We start from the raw sequence: 25,528 nt of genomic DNA, 5'->3' as shown, positions 1-25,528 counted from the left end.
GGAGGAGGATGCAGGCAATGTGGGGACCATTGGGTTCCGGGAGGAGGATGCAGGCAATGTGGGGACCGTTGGGTTCCGGGAGGAGGATGCAGGCAATGTGGGGACCGTTGGGTTCCGGGAGGAGGATGCAGGCAATGTGGGCACTGTTGGGCTCTGGGAGGAGGATGCAGGCAATGTGGGGACCGTTGGGTTCCGGGAGGAGGATGCAGGCAATGTGGGGACCGTTGGGTTCTGGGAGGAGGATGCAGGCAATGTGGGGACCGTTGGGTTCCGGGGGGAGGATGCAGGCAATGTGGGGACCGTTGGGTTCCGGGTGGGGAACCAGGCAATGTGGGGACCGTTGGGTTCCGGGTGGAGGATGCAGGCAATGTGGGGACCGTTGTGTTCCGGGAGGAGGATGCAGGCAATGTGGGGACCGTTGGGTTCCGGGAGGAGGATGCAGGCAATGTGGGGACCGTTGGGTTCCGGGTGGGGAAGCAGGCAATGTGGGGACCGTTGGGTTCCGGGTGGAGGATGCAGGCAATGTGGGGACCGTTGGGTTCCGGGAGGAGGATGCAGGCAATGTGGGGACCGTTGGGTTCCGGGTGGAGGATGCAGGCAATGTGAGGACCGTTGGGTTCCGGGAGGAGGATGCAGGCAATGTGGGGACCGTTGGGTTCCGGGTGGAGGATGCAGGCAATGTGGGGACCGTTGGGTTCCGGGAGGAGGATGCAGGCAATGTGGGGACCGTTGGGTTCCGGGGGCAGGATGCAGGCAATGTGGGGACCGTTGGGTTCCGGGAGGAGGATGCAGGCAATGTGGGGACCGTTGGGTTCCGGGGGGAGGATGCAGGCAATGTGGGGACCGTTGGGTTCCGGGAGGAGGATGCAGGCAATGTGGGGACCGTTGGGTTCCGGGAGGAGGATGCAGGCAATGTGGGGACCGTTGGGTTCCGGGTGGGGAACCAGGCAATGTGGGGACCGTTGGGTTCCGGGTGGAGGATGCAGGCAATGTGGGGACCGTTGGGTTCCGGGAGGAGGATGCAGGCAATGTGGGGACCGTTGGGTTCCGGGTGGAGGATGCAGGCAATGTGGGGACCGTTGGGTTCCGGGAGGAGGATGCAGGCAATGTGGGGAACCGTTGGGTTCCGGGGGGAGGATGCAGGCAATGTGAGGACCGTTGGGTTCCGGGAGGAGGATGCAGGCAATGTGGGGACCGTTGGGTTCCGGGTGGAGGATGCAGGCAATGTGGGGACCGTTGGGTTCCGGGGGGAGGATGCACGCAATGTGGGGACCGTTGGGTTCCGGGGGCAGGATGCAGGCAATGTGGGGACCGTTGGGTTCCGGGAGGAGGATGCAGGCAATGTGGGGACCGTTGGGTTCCGGGGGGAGGATGCAGGCAATGTGGGGACCGTTGGGTTCCGGGTGGAGGATGCAGGCAATGTGGGGACCGTTGGGTTCCGGGTGGGGAACCAGGCAATGTGGGGACCGTTGGGTTCCGGGTGGAGGATGCAGGCAATGTGGGGACCGTTGGGTTCCGGGAGGAGGATGCAGGCAATGTGGGCACTGTTGGGCTCTGGGAGGAGGATGCAGGCAATGTGGGGACCGTTGGGTTCCGGGAGGAGGATGCAGGCAATGTGGGGACCGTTGGGTTCCGGGAGGAGGATGCAGGCAATGTGGGGACCGTTGGGTTCCGGGAGGAGGATGCAGGCAATGTGGGGACCGTTGGGTTCCGGGAGGAGGATGCAGGCAATGTGGGGACCGTTGGGTTCCGGGAGGAGGATGCAGGCAATGTGGGGACCGTTGGGTTCCGGGAGGAGGATGCAGGCAATGTGGGGACCGTTGGGTTCCGGGAGGAGGATGCAGGCAATGTGGGGACCGTTGGGTTCCGGGAGGAGGATGCAGGCAATGTGGGGACCGTTGGGTTCCGGGTGGAGGATGCAGGCAATGTGGGGACCGTTGGGTTCCGGGAGGAGGATGCAGGCAATGTGGGGACCGTTGGGTTCCGGGAGGAGGATGCAGGCAATGTGGGGACCGTTGGGTTCCGGGGGGAGGATGCAGGCAATGTGGGGACCGTTGGGTTCCGGGTGGAGGATGCAGGCAATGTGGGGACCATTGGGGTTCCGGGAGGAGGATGCAGGCAATGTGGGGACCGTTGGGTTCCGGGGGGAGGATGCAGGCAATGTGGGGACCGTTGGGTTCCGGGTGGAGGATGCAGGCAATGTGGGGACCGTTGGGTTCCGGGAGGAGGATGCAGGCAATGTGAGGACCGTTGGGTTCCGGGGGGAGGATGCAGGCAATGTGGGGACCGTTGGGTTCCGGGTGAAGGATGCAGGCAATGTGGGGACCGTTGGGTTCCGGGAGGAGGATGCAGGCAATGTGGGGACCGTTGGGTTCCGGGAGGAGGATGCAGGCAATGTGAGGACCGTTGGGTTCCGGGGGGAGGATGCAGGCAATGTGGGGACCGTTGGGTTCCGGGAGGAGGATGCAGGCAATGTGGGGACCGTTGGGTTCCGGGTGAAGGATGCAGGCAATGTGGGGACCGTTGGGTTCCGGGAGGAGGATGCAGGCAATGTGGGGACCGTTGGGTTCCGGGAGGAGGATGCAGGCAATGTGAGGACCGTTGGGTTCCGGGGGGAGGATGCAGGCAATGTGGGGACCGTTGGGTTCCGGGAGGAGGATGCAGGCAATGTGGGGACCGTTGGGTTCCGGGTGGGGAACCAGGCAATGTGGGGACCGTTGGGTTCCGGGGGGAGGATGCAGGCAATGTGGGGACCGTTGGGTTCCGGGTGGAGGATGCAGGCAATGTGGGGACCGTTGGGTTCCGGGAGGAGGATGCAGGCAATGTGAGGACCGTTGGGTTCCGGGAGGAGGATGCAGGCAATGTGGGGACCGTTGGGTTTCGGGAGGAGGATGCAGGCAATGTGGGGACCGTTGGGTTCCGGGTGGGGAACCAGGCAATGTGGGGACCGTTGGGTTCCGGGAGGAGGATGCAGGCAATGTGAGGACCGTTGGGTTCCGGGAGGAGGATGCAGGCAATGTGGGGACCGTTGGGTTTCGGGTGGAGGATGCAGGCAATGTGGGGACCGTTGTGTTCCGGGAGGAGGATGCAGACAATGTGGGGACCGTTGGGTTCCGGGAGGAGGATGCAGGCAATGTGGGGACCGTTGGGTTCCGGGAGGAGGATGCAGGCAATGTGGGGACCTTTGGGTTCCGGGAGGAGGATGCAGGCAATGTGGGGACCGTTGGGTTCCGGGAGGAGGATGCAGGCAATGTGGGGACCGTTGGGTTCCGGGAGGAGGATGCAGGCAATGTGGGGACCGTTGGGTTCCGGGAGGAGGATGCAGGCAATGTGGGGGCCGTTGGGTTCCGGGTGGAGGATGCAGGCAATGTGGGGACCGTTGGGTTCCGGGAGGAGGATGCAGGCAATGTGGGGACCGTTGGGTTCCGGGTGAAGGATGCAGGCAATGTGGGGACCGTTGGGTTCCGGGGGGAGGATGCAGGCAATGTGGGGACAGATGGGTTCCGGGGGGAGGATGCAGGCAATGTGGGGACCGTTGGGTTCTGGGAGGAGGATGCAGGCAATGTGGGGACCGTTGGGTTCCGGGTGGAGGATGCAGGCAATGTGGGGACCGTTGGGTTCCGGGAGGAGGATGCAGGCAATGTGGGGACCGTTGGGTTCCGGGAGGAGGATGCAGGCAATGTGGAGACCGTTGGGTTCCGGGAGGAGGATGCAGGCAATGTGGGGACCGTTGGGTTCCGGGTGAAGGATGCAGGCAATGTGGGGACCGTTGGGTTCCGGGGGAGGATGCAGGCAATGTGGGGACAGATGGGTTCCGGGGGAGGATGCAGGCAATGTGGGGACCGTTGGGTTCCGGGAGGAGGATGCAGGCAATGTGGGGACCGTTGGGTTCCGGGTGGAGGATGCAGGCAATGTGGGGACCGTTGGGTTCCGGGTGGAGGATGCAGGCAATGTGGGGACCGTTGGGTTCCGGGAGGAGGATGCAGGCAATGTGGAGACCGTTGGGTTCCGGGAGGAGGATGCAGGCAATGTGGGGACCGTTGGGTTCCGGGAGGAGGATGCAGGCAATGTGAGGACCGTTGGGTTCCGGGGGGAGGATGCAGGCAATGTGAGGACCGTTGGGTTCCGGGGGGAGGATGCAGGCAATGTGGGGACAGATGGGTTCCGGGGGGAGGATGCAGGCAATGTGGGGACCGTTGGGTTCTGGGAGGAGGATGCAGGCAATGTGGGGACCGTTGGGTTCCGGGTGGAGGATGCAGGCAATGTGGGGACCGTTGGGTTCCGGGAGGAGGATGCAGGCAATGTGGGGACCGTTGGGTTCCGGGAGGAGGATGCAGGCAATGTGGAGACCGTTGGGTTCCGGGAGGAGGATGCAGGCAATGTGGGGACCGTTGGGTTCCGGGTGAAGGATGCAGGCAATGTGGGGACCGTTGGGTTCCGGGGGGAGGATGCAGGCAATGTGGGGACAGATGGGTTCCGGGGGGAGGATGCAGGCAATGTGGGGACCGTTGGGTTCTGGGAGGAGGATGCAGGCAATGTGGGGACCGTTGGGTTCCGGGTGGAGGATGCAGGCAATGTGGGGACCGTTGGGTTCCGGGTGGAGGATGCAGGCAATGTGGGGACCGTTGGGTTCCGGGAGGAGGATGCAGGCAATGTGGGGACCGTTGGGTTCCAGGAGGAGGATGCAGGCAATGTGGGGACCGTTGGGTTCCGGGAGGAGGATGCAGGCAATGTGGGGACCGTTGGGTTCCGGGAGGAGGATGCAGGCAATGTGGAGACCGTTGGGTTCCGGGGGCAGGATGCAGGCAATGTGAGGACCGTTGGGTTCCGGGAGGAGGATGCAGGCAATGTGGAGACCGTTGGGTTCCGGGAGGAGGATGCAGGCAATGTGGGGACCGTTGGGTTCCGGGGGGAGGATGCAGGCAATGTGGGGACAGATGGGTTCTGGGGGGAGGATGCAGGCAATGTGGGGACCGTTGGGTTCCGGGAGGAGGATGCAGGCAATGTGGAGACCGTTGGGTTCCGGGAGGAGGATGCAGGCAATGTGGGGACCGTTGGGTTCCGGGAGGAGGATGCAGGCAATGTGGGGACCGTTGGGTTCCGGGGGCAGGATGCAGGCAATGTGGGGACCGTTGGGTTCCGGGTGGGGAACCAGGCAATGTGGGGACCGTTGGGTTCCGGGTGGGGAACCAGGCAATGTGGGGACCGTTGGGTTCCCGGGGGGAGGATGCAGGCAATGTGGGGACCGTTGGGTTCCGGGAGGAGGATGCAGGCAATGTGGGGACCGTTGGGTTCCGGGAGGAGGATGCAGGCAATGTGGGGACCGTTGGGTTCCGGGAGGAGGATGCAGGCAATGTGGGGACCGTTGGGTTCCGGGGGGAGGATGCAGGCAATGTGGGGACAGATGGGTTCTGGGGGGAGGATGCAGGCAATGTGGGGACCGTTGGGTTCCGGGAGGAGGATGCAGGCAATGTGGGGACCGTTGGGTTCCGGGAGGAGGATGCAGGCAATGTGGGGACCGTTGGGTTCCGGGAGGAGGATGCAGGCAATGTGGGGACCGTTGGGTTCCGGGTGGGGAACCAGGCAATGTGGGGACCGTTGGGTTCCGGGTGGGGAACCAGGCAATGTGGGGACCGTTGGGTTCCGGGTGGGGAACCAGGCAATGTGGGGACCGTTGGGTTCCGGGTGGGGAACCAGGCAATGTGGGGACCGTTGGGTTCCGGGGGTCACGCCTCTCCCTCTTCTGCAGGGAACCTCGGAGGATCGTCATACATCGCGGATCCACGGGTCTCGGATTTAATATCGTTGGTGGAGAAGACGGGGAGGGAATTTTTATCTCCTTCATCTTGGCGGGGGGCCCGGCTGATCTGAGCGGAGCCCTGCGGAAAGGCGATCAGATCCTTTCTGTGAGTACGGAACCCCTCCCCCCCCATGTTGTGTCTTTATGTGTAACATGTGAGCGGCGTATACGTGACGCATGGAACCTTCAATCCCCAGGTGAACGGCGTGGATCTGAGGAACGCGACACATGAACAAGCAGCACTCGCCCTGAAGAACGCCGGCCAGACCGTCACCATCATCGCACAATACAAACCGGAAGGTACGCCGCGTGCTTCCTGTCCCTCAGTCGTGATTGGATGAGGCGGGCCGGTAAACGATCCGTGTGACAGAAAACACAAGGGAGGCGGGAAGGGCGGCCAATCACTGTCATTCCAATAGAAGGTCCACCCCTCCGTGTAAAGATCGTCTTCCATCATTCCACAGTAACCAAAGCCTGAGTACAGAGACGTCATAACAGCCGAAACGCGTCAGCCTCTGTTCTCAGCCTGTGGTCACTGCGGAGGAGGTAACAAAGGTTGCTGATCTTCTATTCCATGTCCCTCACCAAATTCTAAAGGAACACACTTGGGGGGAGGGGGGGTGTGATATGGTGGCTCCTGTCAGTCATGTGGCCCTATGATGTGTCCCTGCAGAGTACAGCCGCTTTGAGGCCAAAATCCACGACCTGCGGGAACAGCTGATGAACAGCAGTCTGGGGTCCGGCAGCGCCTCCCTGCACAACACCAACGGCAACAAACGGGGATTCTACATCCGGTAAGATGGAGGAGAAATGTCACACCCCCGACATACGTGACACACCCCCAACATATGTGACACACCCCCGACATACATTACCCACCCCCGACATACGTGACACACCCCCAACATATGTGACACACCCCCGACATACATTACCCACCCCCAACATACGTGACACACCCCCAACATGATACACCCCCGACATACATGACACACCCCCGACATGATACACCCCTGACATACATGACACACCCCCGACATGATACACCCCTGACATACGTGACACACCCCCAACATACGTGACACACCCCCAACATGATACACCCCCAACATACATGACACACCCCCGACATACGTGATACACCCCCAACATGATACACCCCTGACATACATGACACACCCCCAACATACGTGACACACCCCCAACATGATACACCCCTGACATACATGACACCCCCCGACATACGTGACACACCCCCAACATACGTTATACACCCCCGACATACATTACCCACCCCCGACATACGTGATACACCCCCGACATACGTGACACACCCCCAACATACGTGACACACCCCCGACATACATTACCCACCCCCGACATACGTGATACACCCCCGACATACATTACCCACCCCCAACATATGTGACACACCCCCAACATATGTGACACACCCCCGACATACGTGACACACCCCCGACATATGTGATACACCCCCAACATACGTGACACACCCCCAACATGATACACCCCCCGACATACATGACACACCCCCCGACATACATGACACACCCCCAACATACGTGACACACCCCCAACATGATACACCCCTGACATACATGACACACCCCCCGACATACACGACACACCCCCAACATACGTGACACACCCCCAACATGATACACCCCCGACATACGTGATACACCCCCGACATACGTGACACACCCCCAACATACGTGACACACCCCCAACATGATACACCCCCGACATACGTGACACACCCCCAACATACGTGACACACCCCCAACATGATACACCCCCGACATACGTGACACACCCCCGACATACGTGACACACCCCCGACATACGTGACACACCCCTGACATACGTGACACACCCCCAACATGACACACCCCCAACACACGTGACACACCCCCAACATGATACACCCCTGACATACATGACACACCCCCAACATACGTGACACACCCCCAACATACGTGACACACCCCTAACATGATACACCCCTGACATACATGACACCCCCAACATACGTGACACACCCCCAACATGATACACCCCTGACATACGTGACACACCCCCAACATGATACACCCCCCGACATACATGACACACCCCCGACATACGTGACACACCCCCAACATGATACACCCCTGACATACATGACACCCCCAACATACGTGACACACCCCCAACATACGTGACACACCCCTAACATGATACACCCCCGACATACATGACACACCCCCAACATACGTGACACACCCCCAACATGATACACCCCTGACATACGTGACACACCCCCAACATGATACACCCCCGACATACATGACACACCCCCGACATACGTGACACACCCCCAACATGATACACCCCTGACATACATGACACCCCCCGACATACGTGACACACCCCCGACATACGTTATACACCCCCGACATACATGACACACCCCCAACATACGTGACACACCCCCCAACATGATACACCCCCAACATACGTGACACCCCCCCGACATACGTGACACACCCCCGACATACGTGACACACCCCTGACATACGTGACACACCCCCAACATGACACACCCCCGACATACATGACACACCCCCAACATACGTGACACACCCCCAACATACGTGACACACCCCCAACATGATACACCCCTGACATACATGACACACCCCCAACATACGTGACACACCCCTAACATGATACACCCCCGACATACATGACACACACCCAACATACGTGACACACCCCAACATGATACACCCCTGACATACATGACACACCCCCGACATACGTGACACACCCCCAACATGATACACCCCTGACATACATGACACCCCCCGACATACGTGACACACCCCCGACATACGTTATACACCCCCGACATACATGACACACCCCCAACATACGTGACACACCCCCCAACATGATACACCCCCAACATACGTGACACCCCCCCGACATACGTGACACACCCCTGACATACGTGACACACCCCTGACATACGTGACACACCCCCAACATGATACACCCCCGACATACATGACACACCCCCAACATACGTGACACACCCCCAACATACGTGACACACCCCCAACATGATACACCCCTGACATACATGACACACCCCCAACATACGTGACACACCCCTAACATGATACACCCCCGACATACATGACACACACCCAACATACGTGACACACCCCAACATGATACACCCCCGACATACGTGACACACCCCCAACATGATACACCCCTGACATACATGACACCCCCGACATACGTGACACACCCCCGACATACGTTATACACCCCCAACATACGTGACACACCCCCAACATACGTGACACACCCCCAACATACGTGACACACCCCCGACATACGTGACACACCCCCGACATACGTGACACACCCCCGACATACGTGACACACCCCCAACATGATACACCCCTGACATACATGACACCCCCCGACATACGTGACACTCCCCCGACATACGTTATACACCCCCGACATACATGACACACCCCCAACATACGTGACACACCCCCAACATGATACACCCCCAACATACGTGACACACCCCCGACATACGTGACACACCCCTGACATACGTGACACACCCCTGACATACGTGACACACCCCCAACATGATACACCCCCGACATACATGACACACCCCCAACATACGTGACACACCCCCGACATACATGATACACCCCTGACATACATGACACACCCCCGACATACATGATACACCCCTGACATACATGACACACCCCCAACATACGTGACACACCCCCAACATACGTGACACACCCCTAACATGATACACCCCCGACATACATGACACACACCCAACATACGTGACACATCCCCGACATACGTGACACACCCCCGACCCCCCCCGACATGATACACCCCCGTCATACGTGACGCACCCCTAACATGACACACCCCCGACATAAGTGACACACCCCAACATGACCCACCCCCAACATACGTGATACTCTCCCAACATACATGATGCACCTCCGACAATCTACAGTATCTCAGAAAAGTAAGTACACCCCTCAGTCACTTTTCATGTGACAACACTGAAGAAATGACACTTTGTATCTACAATGTTGTGTAGTGAGTGTACGGGGGGGGGAGGGGAGGGGTGTACAGGGGGGAGGGGGGGTGTACACAGGGGGGAGGGGTGTACACGGGGGGAGGGGGGGTGTACACAGGGGGGAGGGGTGTACACAGGGGGGAGGGGTGTACACGGGGGGAGGGGGGGTGTACACAGGGGGGAGGGGGGGTGTACACAGGGGGAGGGGTGTACACGGGGGGAGGGGGGGTGTACACAGGGGGAGGGGTGTACACGGGGGGAGGGGGGGTGTACACAGGGGGGAGGGGTGTACACAGGGGGGAGGGGTATACACGGGGGGGGCGGGGAGGAGTGTACAGGGGGGGGGGGAGTGTTCAGGGGGGGGAGGAGTGTACACGGGGGGAGGGGTGTACACAGGGGGGAGGGGTGTACAGCTTGTATAACAAATAACTCAACACACAGCCAATAATGTCTAAACCGCTGGTAACAAAAGTCAGGACACCCCTAAGTGAAAATCTCCAAATTGGGCCCAAAGTGACAATATTTTGTGTGGCCGCCATTATTTTTAACCCTCTTGGACATGGAGGTCACCAGGTTGTCACGGAGTCCTCTTCCCCTCCCCCATGATGACATCACAGAGCTGGTATCACTTGTTTGTCCTCCCCACCTGGTCTCCCCACGCCCCCACGCCTGACACCATCTGACACCAAATACCCTACCCCTCCCCCCTCTGCAGCAATGCAAATACGTCTATTTCCCAAAGACGACCTCTGGATATGACGCTGATCACGTGACCTCGCCTTCCTCGGAGGACCATGGCGAGGCGGGGGAACCCGTCCTGTTACACCGCTGGATGGTCCCGGCCCCCCGCGCTGCAGATCAGTTTCAGGGTCTCGGCGATCTTCTTATATCCTCGGCCATCTTTATGTAGAGACACAGGGCCAGATCCACAAAGCAGATGCGCCGACTTAACTCGAGATACGCGGCGTAATTGAAATTTGCGCCGCGCGTATCTTTGCGCCGTATCCTCAAAACGAGATACGCCTGAAATCCAGGTTTTTCCGTCCTACCTAAAAGAATTACACTGGCGCTTTCTCGCGCGCAAAATACGCTAGACACACCGCTGTTTTGATAGGCAAAGGTGCAAATGAGGGAGATAAGGCGATCCACAAAATTAAGTGTGTGCGGCGTAGGCTACGCCCTGTGCGCTTCTGCTAGTTTCAATGTGTAAAATTACACTTTATAAAAGCAGCCCTAATTTTACACATGCCGTTGTAAAGCAACACCGTTAGGGAAGAGCTGAGCACACATTTGCAGGACACCAATCTGCATGCCAACATGCCAGGGGGCATCCATGCGCATAGCTAGACTAGTGACTTCAGTGACCCAGGGTACCCCCTCTTCTGAGGGAACAGCAGTCAGGAGACGCCTCGCAGAATGCATCTTTGCACAGTAAACACACACATTAATCATGTCACAATGAGAATGCATGCATGCACACCCACTGTGGTCCCTAGCACAGACACATCACATGCACATCTAATTGGATTAGATCCAAGTACCCCCAATGGTACTTGGGAGCAGTAACGCCACGCCACGGCTCCAATTATGTCACTGTGCATTCATACACCTTTCACATGGACCTGGGATCACTTCTCCCTGGTCCTGGGGATCCCTACTCCACCAAAACTGAGGGTGACACCCTTATTTAATCAGGAATGCCACCCCCCACATTCACACACATTAAACAAATCATAAGTACATTATACCAAAAAAAAAAAAATCAAAAGTACCCCCAAAAATTAACGGCGGCGGCGTAAGCATGGCCACGGCCAACCAGAGGAGCCTCCTGGGGGGGGGTGTGTGAGCAGGGAAAGCAGGATCCTCCTGGGGGGGGTGAGCAGGGGAAGCAGGATCCTCCTGGGGGGGGTGAGCAGGGGAAGCAGGATCCTCCTGGGGGGGGGTGAGCAGGCGAAGGAGGAGCCTCCCCTGGTGACTGTCCTCTTGCTGGCCTGCCCTCCAAGGCCACTGCTATCCTGGTCAGACAGATTGTGAGGGCAGCCCGGGTATTGTCCTGGACAGCCTGGGTCAGGGCACTCACCTCCTGGGCCATGCCTGTTGTGGCGGTCTGCAGGTCACACAAGCATGTGATGACCGCCAAGGAGTTTGTGGCTACATCAGTGAGTGACTCCTTAATTAAGCCCAGGCTGTCCTCCATCTGGCTCAGAGTCTGTTTGATCTGAGCCAGAGTGCGGGTCTGCCGGGCATTGTCCCTCTGCAGACGGGCAGGCAGATGCTCGGCCACCCCCCTGGTCTCATGGGTCGCCATCCTGCCTGCAGCCGAGTCTTGTGGCCTGGGAGGAGGGGAGAGAGAGACCCTTGTGGGTTGAGGCCTGTTGGGGGAGGAGTGGGAGGGGCTACCCCTGATGGTGGCCTGACTGCTGCCAGCCTCAGGGGTAGCCTCAAGGGTCAACAAATCCGAGGCCAAAAGGACTTGCCTGGCAATGTCCATATCTTCATCCTCCACCCCCTGATCCTCCTCATGAGGGGAGCTGTGGCCACTCCCCTCCCCTGGGGACTCCTGCCCTTCTTGGGACTCCTCAGCAGCCTCTTGTCCAGGGGATGGTGCATCCTGGCCTGATGGGCCAGCAACCTCCTGGCCATCTGTGGAGGACACAAAACAATCACAGGTTGGAGAATCCACACACTTGGCACATCTTCCCTTCCCCCACCCACACATGCTAATCACCAGATAGAAAAAGCCAAAACTTACCTGTCCTCACAGGAGAATCAGATTGATAGCCAGGCAGGCCCACCACCTGCTGTGGGTGGAAACACCTGGCCACTGCCCATTCCTCCTCACTCAGCCTGATGGGGCAGGATGTGCCTCCTCCAGTGCCCCTGGCATGGGCATTGATCTTGGCCATCTTCTCACGGACCAGGCTCTTCTTTTGTATCCCACCGGGGGTCCTCGTCTCCCCCCCCCCCGCCACATTGATCTGATCCGTAATTTTCTGGATGATCTCCTTCCCCCCGTGTACACCCTCCCCCCATGTACACTCACTACACAACCCCTCCCCCCCCCATGTACACTCACTACACAACATTGTAGATACGAAGTGTCATTTCTTCAGTGTTTTCCCTATTCCCCCGTATTGGAAGTTGGTATGTCCCTGTTCCCCCGTATTGGAAGTTGGTATGTCCCTGTTCCCCCGTATTGGAAGTTGGTATGTCCCTGTTCCCCTGTATTGGAAGTTGGTATGTCCCTGTTCCCCCGTATTGGAAGTTGGTATGTCCCTGTTCCCCCGTATTGAAAGTTGGTATGTCCCTGTTCCCCCAGTATTGGAAGTTGGTATGTCCCTATTCCCCCATATTGGAAGTTGGTATGTCCCTGTTCCCCTATATTAGAAGTTAATATGTCCCTATTCCCCCTATATTAGAAGTTAATATGTCCCTATTCCCCCTATATTGGAAGTTGGTATGTCCCTGTTCCCCCATGTTGGAAGTTGGTATGTCCCTATTCCCCCTATATTGGAAGTTGGTATGTCCCTGTTCCCCTGTATTGGAAGTTGGTATGTCCCTGTTCCCCCGTATTGGAAGTTGGTATGTCCCTGTTCCCCCGTATTGGAAGTTGGTATGTCCCTGTTCCCCCATATTGGAAGTTGTTGATATTGATTGGCTCCTCCCCTTTTAGGGCGCTCTTTGACTACGACAAGACGCGGGATTGCGGCTTCCTCAGCCAGGCCCTGAGCTTTAAGTTCGGAGATGTTCTGCAGGTCTTGGATGCCACAGACGAGGAATGGTGGCAGGCGCGCCGGGTCCAGCCGGAGGGGGAGGAGATCGGCTTCATCCCCAGCAAAAGAAGGTGAGATGGGGCCCTTTAGATGTCCCGTCACTCGGGGTCCAGCTCCTGCAGATGAGACCTGGAGACCCCAATCCCACCCTTCTATCAGGAGACCCCAACCCTAGACTGATCCTGGGTCCCCTTTACATCAGGAGACCCCAACCCTAGACTGATCCTGGGTCCCCTTTACATCAGGAGACCCCAACCCTAGACTGATCCTGGGTCCCCTTTACATCAGAGGGCCCCAACCCTAGACTGATCCTGGGTCCCCTTTACATCAGAGGGCCCCAACCCTAGACTGATCCTGGGTCCCCTTTACATCAGAGGGCCCCAACCCTAGACTGATCCTGGGTCCCCTTTACATCAGAGGGCCCCAACCCTAGACTGATCCTGGGTCCCCTTTACATCAGAGGGCCCCAACCCTAGACTGATCCTGGGTCCCCTTTACATCAGAGGGCCCCAACCCTAGACTGATCCTGGGTCCCCTTTACATCAGAGGGCCCCAACCCTAGACTGATCCTGGGTCCCCTTTACATCAGAGGGCCCCAACCCTAGACTGATCCTGGGTCCCCTTTACATCAGAGGGCCCCAATCCTAGACTGATCCTGGGATCATGGGGGGCCCTCGTGGTGTAGTGAGAGTCCCGCACCTCTCTTCTGAGACATAGGACCCCTGAGACTAGAGATATTACCCCCCAGGGGGATCATGGGGGCCCTCGGTGGTGTAGTGAGAGTCCCGCACCTCTCTTCTGAGACATTGAACCCCTGAGACTAGAGATATTACCCCCCAGGGGGATCATGGGGGGCCCTCGTGGTGTAGTGAGAGTCCCGCACCTCTCTTCTGAGACATAGGACCCCTGAGACTAGGGATATTACCCCCCAGGGGGATCATGGGGGGCCCTCGGTGGTGTAGTGAGAGTCCCGCACCTCTCTTCTGAGACATTGAACCCCTGAGACTAGAGATATTACCCCCCAGGGGGATCATGGGGGCCCTCGGTGGTGTAGTGAGAGTCCCGCACCTCTCTTCTGAGACAAAGGACCCCTGAGACTAGAGATATTACCCCCCAGGGGGATCATGGGGGGCCCTCGGTGGTGTAGTGAGAGTCCCGCACCTCTCTTCTGAGACAAAGGACCCCTGAGACTAGAGATATTACCCCCCAGGGCCCTCGGTGGTGTAGTGAGAGTCCCGCACTGTATTGTCACACATTCCTCATCATCCAATCAGAAATTAAGGATTTTTCTCTTTCCCTTGCAGGGTGGAGAGGCGGGAATGGTCTCGGTTAAAGGTGAGATTATGTTGTGATGTTGGGGTGTCTGTGTATAAAATACTCATCATTGGGGTGACCCTGTGTTGGGCCTGAGACATCAAGTCTTAAATGCGGGGGGCACAATACAGAGGTATGCGGGGGGCACAATACAGAGGTATGCGGGGGGATGTGGGGTACAGAATACAGTGATGTGGTTGGGGGGGTGTGGGGTACAGAATACAATGATGTGGTTGGGGGGGTACAGAATACAGTGATGTGGTTGGGGGGGGGGGTGGGGTACAGAATACAGTGATGTGGTTGGGGGGGGGGGTACAGAATACAGTGATGTGGTTGGGGGGGGTACAGAATACAGTGATGTGGTTGGGGGGGGGTAAAGAATACAGTGATGTGGTTGGGGGGGGTACAGAATACAGTGATGTGGTTGGGGGGGTGTGGGGTACAGAATACAATGATGTGGTTGGGGGGGTACAGAATACAGTGATGTGGTTGGGGGGGGGGGGGGTGGGGTACAGAATACAGTGATGTGGTGGGGGGGGGGGGTACAGAATACAGTGATGTGGTTGGGGGGGGTACAGAATACAGTGATGTGGTTGGGGGGGGGTACAGAATACAGTGATGTGGTTGGGGGGGGGGGGGGTAAAGAATACAGTGATGTGGTTGGGGGGGTACAGAATACAGTGATGTGGTTGGGGGGGGTGTGGGGTACAGAATACAGTGATGTGGTTGGGGGGGGTACAGAATACAGTGATGTGGTTGGGGGGGTACAGAATACAGTGATGTGGTTGGGGAGGGGGTACAGAATACAGTGATGTGGTTGGGGGGGGGGGTACAGAATACAGTGATGTGGTTGGGGGGGGGTACAGAATACAATGATGTGGTTGGGGGGGGGGTACAGAATACAGTGATGTGGTTGGGGGGGGGGGTGGGGTACAGAATACAGTGATGTGGTTGGGGGGGGGTACAGAATACAGTGATGTGGTTGGGGGGGGTACAGAATACAGTGATGTGGTTGGGGGGGGTACAGAATACAGTGATGTGGTTGGGGGGGGGGGTAAAGAATACAGTGATGTGGTTGGGGGGGGGTACAGAATACAGTGATGTGGTTGGGGGGGGGGTACAGAATACAGTGATGTGGTTGGGGGGGTACAGAATACAGTGATGTGGTTGGGGGGGGGGTACAGAATACAGTGATGTGGTTGGGGGGGATTTAGGGTGGAGGACCCAGTGATGTCATGGGGGGGTGGAATAGTGATGTGGTGGGGGGAGGGGGGTACCTAACACCGTACCTGCCTCTGTCCAGGGTGGGGATTGGTCCATACACTGCATGTCAATGTTCTCTTGGTGTCCATGATTGGTGGATGTGAGTTGGGTGTGGAGACCGAATCTCACTAACCCCTCCCCCGTCTGACTGATCGACCTTTACTATTCTCTCCTCTGCTGCACACAGGATCGAGGCAGCACCACAGGCTCCCAGAGTATGTATCTCCCTCCTGTGTACCCCACTTCTTCTTCACCCCCCTCCTGCCTGTGTACCCCACTTCTTCTTCACCCCCCTCCTGCCTGTGTCCCCCACTTCTTCACCCCCATCCTGCCTGTGTCCCCCACTTCTTCACCCCCATCCTGTCTGTGACGGTAGTAGAATGATATCCCCGTCAAGCATTCCCTTCTTCCCATAAAGAAAATCACCCCAATATTCCATGAGTAGGAATCCCTGGAATCGCCCCAATAATCCACACATGAGCCAAGCTTAATGCTGGAACAAGAGACACTTTAATGGCAGCATTCAGCTAGTTATATACAGTTTACAAGCTAATCATCAATCAACGAACAATGAAATTTCCACCCCCTTTCCACACACTGGGGGCTCTCATACAGATTATAGGTAGACACTTCGGAGCCGACCCTGTAGACACATTTCTTAAGGGTAAACACAGGTCTTCTTCACACACACAATAGATCAATTACCCTTTAGAATAGAGAGCTGGCTGGGGATGGGACATTAACATTTCAACAGCCTGTTACACAGAGGAATGAGTCACACATGAAATCACCTTTTACACCTAACACACACAGACATTAGAATAGCAGGGAGAGAATTAGACTGAAGCATATAGGCAATTGCATAAAAGTCCTTCACAATGGCCCCCCTTTTTCTCCCTGCTCCGGCAACTCGGTTGGGCCTTCCCTGGTCCAGTAGGGTTGACGGGTTCAGAGCTTTTAGTCCGAGGTTAACTCCGTTTGGCGTGGCAATCCATCGGCATTCCTGTTTTGCTTGCTTGGGCGATAATGAATCGTAAAGTCATAGGGCTGTAAGGCCAAGCAAACGGGCGTTGTCCCCTGAAACCCGGTTAAGCCACACCAAGGGGTTGTGATCGGTGATGAGAGTGAAAGCCCGGCCATAAAGGTAAGGTGTGAGCTTTTTGAGTGCCCATACCAAGGCCAAACACTCTTTTTCAATGGTGGCGTAACTGACACCCCTTAGCAACAGTTTCCGACTCAGGTATGCCACCGGGTGCTCTCCTCCACCCTCCCCGATCTGGCTTAGTACTGCCCCCAGTCCAAACATTGAAGCATCTGTGTGGACAATAAATCTTTTGTTAGGATTTGGGGTAACCAACACCGGAGCATTAACCAGAGCAGTCTTTAGGGTTTGGAAAGCCACCTCGCATTCCGGGGACCACAGGACTTGTTGGGGTAGCTTCTTTTTGGTCAAGTCGGTCAGGGGTTTGGCCAGGGCGCTATAGTCGGGTACAAAGCGTCTGTAATAGCCGGCTGTGCCCAAGAAAGCCATGACTTGTGTCTTGGTGTGGGGAGTGGGCTAATTGGCAACGGCCTCGATCTTAGCCGGCTCCGGCCATTGCTTACCACATCCTACTCGGTGGCCCAAATATTGTACCTCCCCCATACCCAAATGACATTTGTCGGGTTTCAGGGTCAGCCCGGCCCCCTTGATCCTATCCAGTACTACCCCTACGTGCTCTAGGTGCGCTTCCCATGTATCGCTGTAGATGGCGATGTCATCCAGATAAGCGCATGCAAAGCTCTGGAGACCCCCAAGTAACTGATCCACCATCCGTTGGAAGGTGGCCGGGGCGTTCTTCATCCCGAACGGCATAACCCGTAATTGGTATAGGCCGAACGGGGTGATGAAGGCCGACTTCTGTCTGGCATCTTCTGCTAGGGGAATCTGCCAATATCCCTTGCATAGGTCTATCGTGGTCAGGCGTCCGTAACTGTCTTGTCATTGAGGCGCCGGTAATCTACACAGAAGCGGGTTGTCCCATCCTTCTTAAGCACTAAGACTACCGGCGAGGCCCAAGGACTTTCTGAGGGTTCGATTACGCCTAGCCGAAGCATCTCATCTATTTCCTTCCGCATCCCGTCCCGGACTGCTTCGGGGATACGGTAAGGAGGCTGTCTCAGGGGTGTCTGTCCTGGAGTCTCCACCTTGTGTACGGCTAGGCGTGTGTATCCAGGCTCCTGAGAGAATGTGGCCTGTTTTATTTCTAGTAAGCGGCCAGCTTGAGCCCGCTCTTGCGGCTCCAGCTGTTCACCTAGCTGGACTTTCTCTATCTGGGTCATCCCTTCGCTACTGCCCAATAGGTCGGGAAGGGGTAGGGTCTCTGTGTCTTCTCCTGCTGGTGCACAGATAGCGGCTACCTCCTCTGCCCGTTCCTGATAGGCCTTGAGCATGTTGATGTGAAAGGTTCGTTTCACATCTTCATCCTCGCAGCTGGCTATCGTGTAGGTAGTGTCGCATATCTGTCCTATAACTTTATAGGGGCCCTGCCAGGCGGCCTGGAGCTTGTCTGTTCGGACCGGCCTTAATACCATGACCTTTTGGCCTATCCGAAAGCTCCGGTGCCTAGCCCGTCGGTCATACCATACCTTCTGGCGCTGTTGGGCCGCCTGGAGGTTCTCTCGCACTGTCTGGGCTAATTCCTCCATGCGGTCCCTCAGCTCCAGGACATAAGGTACAACCGGGGTCCCCTCAATTTCTGTTTGCCCCTCCCAGTGATCCTTGATGAGATCTAAGGGCCCCCTCACCCGCCTCCCATAGAGAAGTTCGAAGGGTGAGAATCCGGTCGATTCCTGCGGCACCTCTCGATAGGCAAAGAGAAGGTGTGGCAGGAAACGACTTCAACATTTGCTTTAGCGTTCCGTTGAAGCATTTGCACAGGCCGTTAGTCTGGGGGTGGTATGGGGAGCGCTAGTCAGGGATTTAACTCCACAGGTTTTCCATATCTGCTGGGTTACCTCGGCCGTGAATTGTGTACCTTGGTCGGACAGAACCTCCTTGGGAAAGCCTACGCGGGAAAATACTTTAACTAGGGCCTCTGCTACGGTCTCAGCCTGTATGTTAGAGAGAGCTACCGCTTCGGGGTAACGGGTGGCGTAGTCTACTACGGTGAGTATATACCGCTTGCCGAAACGGCTAGGTTGGGCCAGGGGCCCTATAATGTCCACGGCCACCCTTGTGAACGCTTCTTCAATAATGGGCATGGAAACTAGTTTAGCCTTTGGGTGGTCTCCCTTTTTACCTATACGTTGGCATACCTCGCACGTTTGACAATACGCCCTGACGTCGTCGGATACCCCAGGCCAGAAGAAGTTCTGGGTTATCCGATACCCTGTCTTGCGTATTCCCAAATGGCCTGCCAAGGGTACGTCGTGCCCAATCCTCAATAACTCCTGCCGGTACTTCCGGGAACTATCAGCTGGCGTTTTTGCTTAGGCCCTGGGGCATTACCCCGGGTCTCGGTGAGCCTGTACAAGCGGCCTTTCTCCCAGATAAATTGCTCCTTCTCTAACCCCCCTTGGTCCCTCCCGGCTTTCTCTCGATACTTTCTGAGGGAAGGGTCTCCGGTCACCTCCCGCCCAAAGTCCTCTGGGGTGTCCCAGGGTAGGGGGTCCACAGTCAAGGGTAGGTTGGGTTGGCTTACCTGGGTCTCAGTAGGAAGCAGATGGCTCTCGGCAGCGCGACTTTGTGCTCTGGTGGTTACTGAGTGGGCCTCCTGAGCAGTGGTAGAGGTAAACGCCGAAGTCAGGGGGCCAATGTCGTTGCCCAAGATGACTTCAGAAGGTAAGTCTTTCATGACGCCCACATGAACATCGCCAGCTCCCGCACCCCAGTCCAGGTGTACCTGTGCAGTAGGAATACGGTATACTGCCCCCCCTGCCACTCTCACAGCAATTGATTTCCCCATTTTCTCTGATGCATTAATAAGGCGTCTTTGTACCAACGTGATGGTCGCCCCACTGTCTCTTAATCCCCGGGCGTTTTTTCCGTTAACCATGACCAGCTGACAATGGTGTTTCCTGTTGTCCGTAATAACAGATTGTACCATGAGGGCTTCGTAAAGGGTGCCCAATGGTTCTTCCTGACCCAGCTCCTGGGGATCCCAAGTCGAGTCTACACAATGGGCTGCTGCTGGTGGGCGGTACCCAGGTCGAGACCAATTTGACCTGGTGTTGTCATTCATGGGGCAATTCTGCTTGAAGTGACCCAGCTGTTTGCACCGGAAGCAGCGTTGTCCTCCTGGCGTGGATAGCGAGGGCTAGATGTCACCGGTCTGTTAGGAGGTTGGTATCTAGCGGCTGGTGGGTGTGAGGGCACCGTTGGTCGTGGAGGTTGTACCCGTGGTGTGACCTGGTTTGTCTTGCGAGTATCAGCATATTCATCCGCCAACTTAGCGGCCTCTGGTAGAGTCATGGGCCTGCGATCTCTCACCCAGTCTTTGACGTCCGTCTGGATGTGATTGTAAAATTGCTCCAGGAGCATTAGTTGCAAAATGTCCTCTGCGGTGGTGGCCTGGCTGCTGTTAACCCAGTTAGAGGCCGACAGGGATAACTGGCATGCCCATTCCGCGTAAGAGTCTTTCGTGGTTTTGCGTGAGTCCCTGAACTTCTGTCGGTGGGACTCTGGGGTTACTGCATAACGAGCCAGGAGCACTTCTTTAACCCGGGCGTAGCTATGGATATCCTGATCTGGCACGGTCCGGAAAGCATCAGAAGCTTTGCCTGACAGTTTGCCTGACAATATTGCAACCCACTCTCCTCTAGCTATTCGGTGCAGGTTACATTGTCGCTCAAAATCCGCCAGGAAGTTATAAATCTCACAGTCCTTTTCATCAAAAGCTTTAAAAGCGCTAAACGGGATCTTCCTTGTGTCTGCTGTGCTGTACTCACTGTTCGGAGAATGTGCGGCTGCTTGTTGGACTGCTGCCAGTTTTAACTGTAGCTCTGCGTCTCTTATTTGTTTAGCCTTCTGTAGCTCTGCGTCTCTTATTTGTTTAGCCTCCTCCGCTAACAGGTCCATCACTTTCAGCACCACATCCGCCGTTGGGTTCGGACCGAACCATGCTAGCTTCTCTCTCATTACTTTGTTGGCTGGCGATTCCTCTTCCTGAATCACTGGTGTCTCCATCTCTTGTACTGCCGGCGTTGCTGCAACCAAGTTGTCCTGGTCTAGCTCCATTAATTCTGCTATGATGACCCGCTTGGTTGTGTTGCTAGCAATCCTTCCACGAACTTCCAGTAGTTCTTTCAGTGTATTTCTTTTAAGTCGGGTGTACCAGCCTTCTATTCACTGTTCCCAGTGTCTGCTTGGAATCCTGGTGTAAAGGAAAGTAGAAGGGAAAATCCCGCTGCTGCCAACCAGTTGTGACGATAGTAGAAGAGATCCCCGTCAAGCAGTCCCTTCTTCCCATAAAGAAAATCACCCAATATTCCATGAGTAGGAATCCCTGGAATCGCCCAATAATAAGCCACACATGAGCCAAAGCTTAATGCTGGAACAAGAGACACTTTAATGGCAGCATTCAGCTAGTTATATACAGTTTACAAGCTAATCATCAATCAACGAACAATGAAATCTCCACCCCCTTTCCACACACTGGGCTCCCATACAGATTATAGGTAGACACTTTGGAGCCGACCCTGTAGACACATTTCTTTAGATAATGACATCAGTGAAGTTAATTACTACAACAAAGCAACATGAGCCAATTATCTAATCATTTAGCCTGATGATACAATACACATCTCTTAAGGGTAAACACAGGTCTTCTTCACACACACAATAGATCAATTACCCTTTAAAATAGGACTGGCTGGGGAAGGGACATTAACATTTCAACAGTCTGTTACGCAGAGGAATGAGTCACACATGAAATCACCTTTTACCTCCAACACACACAGCATTACTAGCAGGGAGAGAATTACTGAAGCATATAGGCAATTGCATAAAAGTCCTTCACACTGTCTATATCCCCACTTCTTCACCCCCATCCTGCCTGTGTACCCCACTTCTTCACCCCATCCTGCCTGTGTACCCCACTTCTTCCCCCCCCCCTCTCCTGCATGTGTACCCCACTTCTTCACCACCCTCCTGCCTGTGTCCCCCACTTCTTCTCCCCCACTTCTTCACCCCCATCCTGTCTGTAACCCAACTTCTTCACCCCCATCCTGTCTGTATCCCCCACTTCTTCACCCCCACCCTGCCTGTGTACCCCACTTCTTCACCCCCATCCTGTCTATATCCCCACTTCTTCACCCCCATCCTGCCTGTATCCCCCACCTCTTCACCCCCACCCTGCCTGTATCCCCCACTTCTTCACACCCACCCTGCCTGTATCCCCCACTTCTTCACCCCCATCCTGCCTGTATACCCCACTTCCTTACCCCCATCCTGTCTGTATCCCCCACTTCTTCACCCCCATTCTGCCTGTGTACCCCACTTCCTTACCCCCATCCTGCCTGTGTCCCCCACTTCTTCACCCCCCATCCTGCCTGTATCTCCCACTTCTTCACCCCCCTCCCTCCTGTGTACCCCACTTCTTCACCCCATCCTGCCTGTGTACCCCACTTCTTCACCCCCCTCCTGCCTGTATCTCCCACTTCTTCACCCCCCTCCTGTCTGTATCCCCCACTTCTTCACCCCCATCCTGCCTGTATCTCCCACTTCTTCACCCCCATCCTGTCTGTATCCCCCACTTCTTCACCCCCCTCCTGCCTGTATCCCCCACTTCTTCACCCCCATCCTGTCTGTATCCCCCACTTCTTCACCCACATCCTGTCTGTATCCCCCACTTCTTCACCCCCATCCTGTCTGTATCCCCCACTTCTTCACCCCCATCCTGCCTGTATCTCCCACTTCTTCACCCCCTCCTGCCTGTGTACCCCCACTTCTTCACCCCCATCCTGCCTGTATCTCCCACTTCTTCACCCCCCTCCCTCCTGTGTACCCCACTTCTTCACCCCCATCCTGTCTGTATCCCCCACTTCTTCACCCCCACCCTGCCTGTATCCCCCACTTCTTCACCCCCATCCTGCCTGTATCTCCCACTTCTTCACCCCCATCCTGTCTGTATCCCCCACTTCTTCACCCCCCTCCTGCCTGTATCTCCCACTTCTTCACCCCCATCCTGCCTGTATCTCCCTCCCTATATACCTCAATCTTGTCCTGTATACTCCTCCATCCCGTCCCCTATCCCTCCACTCCTCCATCCCGTCCCCTATCCCTCCACTCCTCCATCCCGTCCCCTATCCCTCCACTCCTCCATCCCGTCCCATATGCCTCCACTCCTCCATCCCGTCCCCTATCCCTCCACTCCTCCATCCCGTCCCCTATCCCTCCAATCCTCCATCCCGTCCCCTATATCTCCACTCCTCCATCCCGTCCCCTATCCCTCCACTCCTCCATCCCGTCCCCTATCCCTCCACTCCTCCATCCCGTCCCCTATCCCTCTACTCCTCCATCCCGCCCCCTATCCCTCTACTCCTCCATCCCGTCCCCTATCCCTCTACTCCTCCATCCCGTCCCCTATCCCTCTACTCCTCCATCCCGTCCCCTATCCCTCCACTCCTCCATCCCGTCCCCTATCCCTCTACTCCTCCATCCCGTCCCCTATCCCTCCACTCCTTCATCAAGTCCCCTATCCTTCCACTCCTCCATCCCGTCCCCTATCCCTCTACTCCTCCATCCCGTCCCCTATTCCTCCACTCCTTCATCAAGTCCCCTATCCTTCCACTCCTCCATCCCGTCCCCTATCCCTCTACTCCTCCATCCCGTCCCCTATTCCTCCACTCCTCCATCCCGTCCCCTATTCCTCCACTCCTCCACCCCGTCCCCTATCCCTCCACTCCTCCATCCCGTCCCCTATCCCTCCACTCCTCCACCCTGTCCCCTATCCCTCTACTCCTCTTGTGTGCATGGTGTTGTGGTGAATATTTGTGAATGATTTTGCACTGTTAATGATTTTGGTGCCTCTAATGATTCTTCTTTTCTTTTTCTTTATAAGATCGGGAAGACATAGTACTTAGTTATGAATCCGTTGCACAGATGGAAGGTAGGTGTCTTCTATCAGACATTCATCTATAATCTGTGTGGCACTCCAGTGGTGGAAGCTTTGTGATGGACTTCCAAGGTTTTTGCATTTGAACCACAAGCACTGCCCGGGAGTCCACGCTGGGTGTCACTAATCTCAGGACTTTTTCTCTCTTCAGTTCATTACGCTCGTCCAATCATAATCCTGGGTCCCGGGAAGGACAGAGTAAACGATGACCTTCTTTCTGAGTTTCCGGATAAGTTTGGCTCATGTGTCCCACGTAAGTATTTCTATTGGTGGTTTAATTTCTTACATGCTGTGACGGGGGTCACTTTGGGTGGGGGGCTGTGACGGGAGTCACTTTGGGTGGGGGGCTGTGACGGGAGTCACTTTGGGTGGGGGGCTGTGACGGGAGTCACTTTGGGTGGGGGCTGTGACGGAAGTCACTTTGGGTGGGGGCTGTGACGGAAGTCACTTTGGGTGGGGGGCTGTGACGGAAGTCACTTTGGGTGGGGGGCTGTGACGGAAGTCACTTTGGGTGGGGGGCTGTGACGGAAGTCACTTTGGGTGGGGGGCTGTGACGGGAGTCACTTTGGGTGGGGGGCTGTGACGGGAGTCACTTTGGGTGGGGGGCTGTGACGGGAGTCACTTTGGGTGGGGGGCTGTGACGGAAGTCACTTTGGGTGGGGGGCTATGACGGAGGTCACTTTGGGTGGGGGGCTGTGACGGAAGTCACTTTGGGTGGGGGGCTGTGACGGGAGTCACTTTGGGTGGGGGGCTGTGACGGAAGTCACTTTGGGTGGGGGGCTGTGACGGAAGTCACTTTGGGTGGGGGGCTGTGACGGAAGTCACTTTGGGTGGGGGGCTGTGACGGAAGTCACTTTGGGTGGGGGGCTGTGACGGCAGTCACTTTGGGTGGGGGGCTGTGACGGAAGTCACTTTGGGTGGGGGGCTGTGACGGAATTCACTTTGGGTGGGGGGCTGTGACGGAAGTCACTTTGGGTGGGGGGCTGTGACGGAATTCACTTTGGGTGGGGGGCTGTGACGGAAGTCACTTTGGGTGGGGGGCTGTGACGGAATTCACTTTGGGTGGGGGGCTGTGACGGAAGTCACTTTGGGTGGGGGGCTGTGACGGAAGTCACTTTGGGTGGGGGGCTGTGACGGA

General features: G+C 56.5%; 1 protein-coding gene across 2 annotated transcripts in view; it reads left to right on the top strand.

The window, feature by feature from the left end:
• Positions 1–25,528, top strand: part of DLG4 (discs large MAGUK scaffold protein 4) — a 97,517-nt gene that overhangs the window by 31,114 nt on the left and 40,875 nt on the right. For both annotated transcript variants that reach the window (XM_040334213.1, XM_040334212.1), the window contains exons 8-15: positions 5,750–5,906; positions 5,998–6,100; positions 6,474–6,594; positions 13,618–13,788; positions 15,022–15,052; positions 16,482–16,509; positions 24,337–24,384; positions 24,542–24,643. In XM_040334213.1, coding sequence (XP_040190147.1) covers positions 5,750–5,906; positions 5,998–6,100; positions 6,474–6,594; positions 13,618–13,788; positions 15,022–15,052; positions 16,482–16,509; positions 24,337–24,384; positions 24,542–24,643 — 761 coding nt within the window. The remainder of the gene's footprint in view (positions 1–5,749; positions 5,907–5,997; positions 6,101–6,473; positions 6,595–13,617; positions 13,789–15,021; positions 15,053–16,481; positions 16,510–24,336; positions 24,385–24,541; positions 24,644–25,528) is intronic.

The sequence above is a fragment of the Rana temporaria genome (genome assembly GCF_905171775.1).
Source record: "Rana temporaria chromosome 3 unlocalized genomic scaffold, aRanTem1.1 chr3a, whole genome shotgun sequence".
Classification (NCBI taxonomy): Eukaryota; Metazoa; Chordata; class Amphibia; order Anura; family Ranidae; genus Rana; species Rana temporaria.
This window is presented reverse-complemented; position numbering and strand designations above follow the sequence as displayed.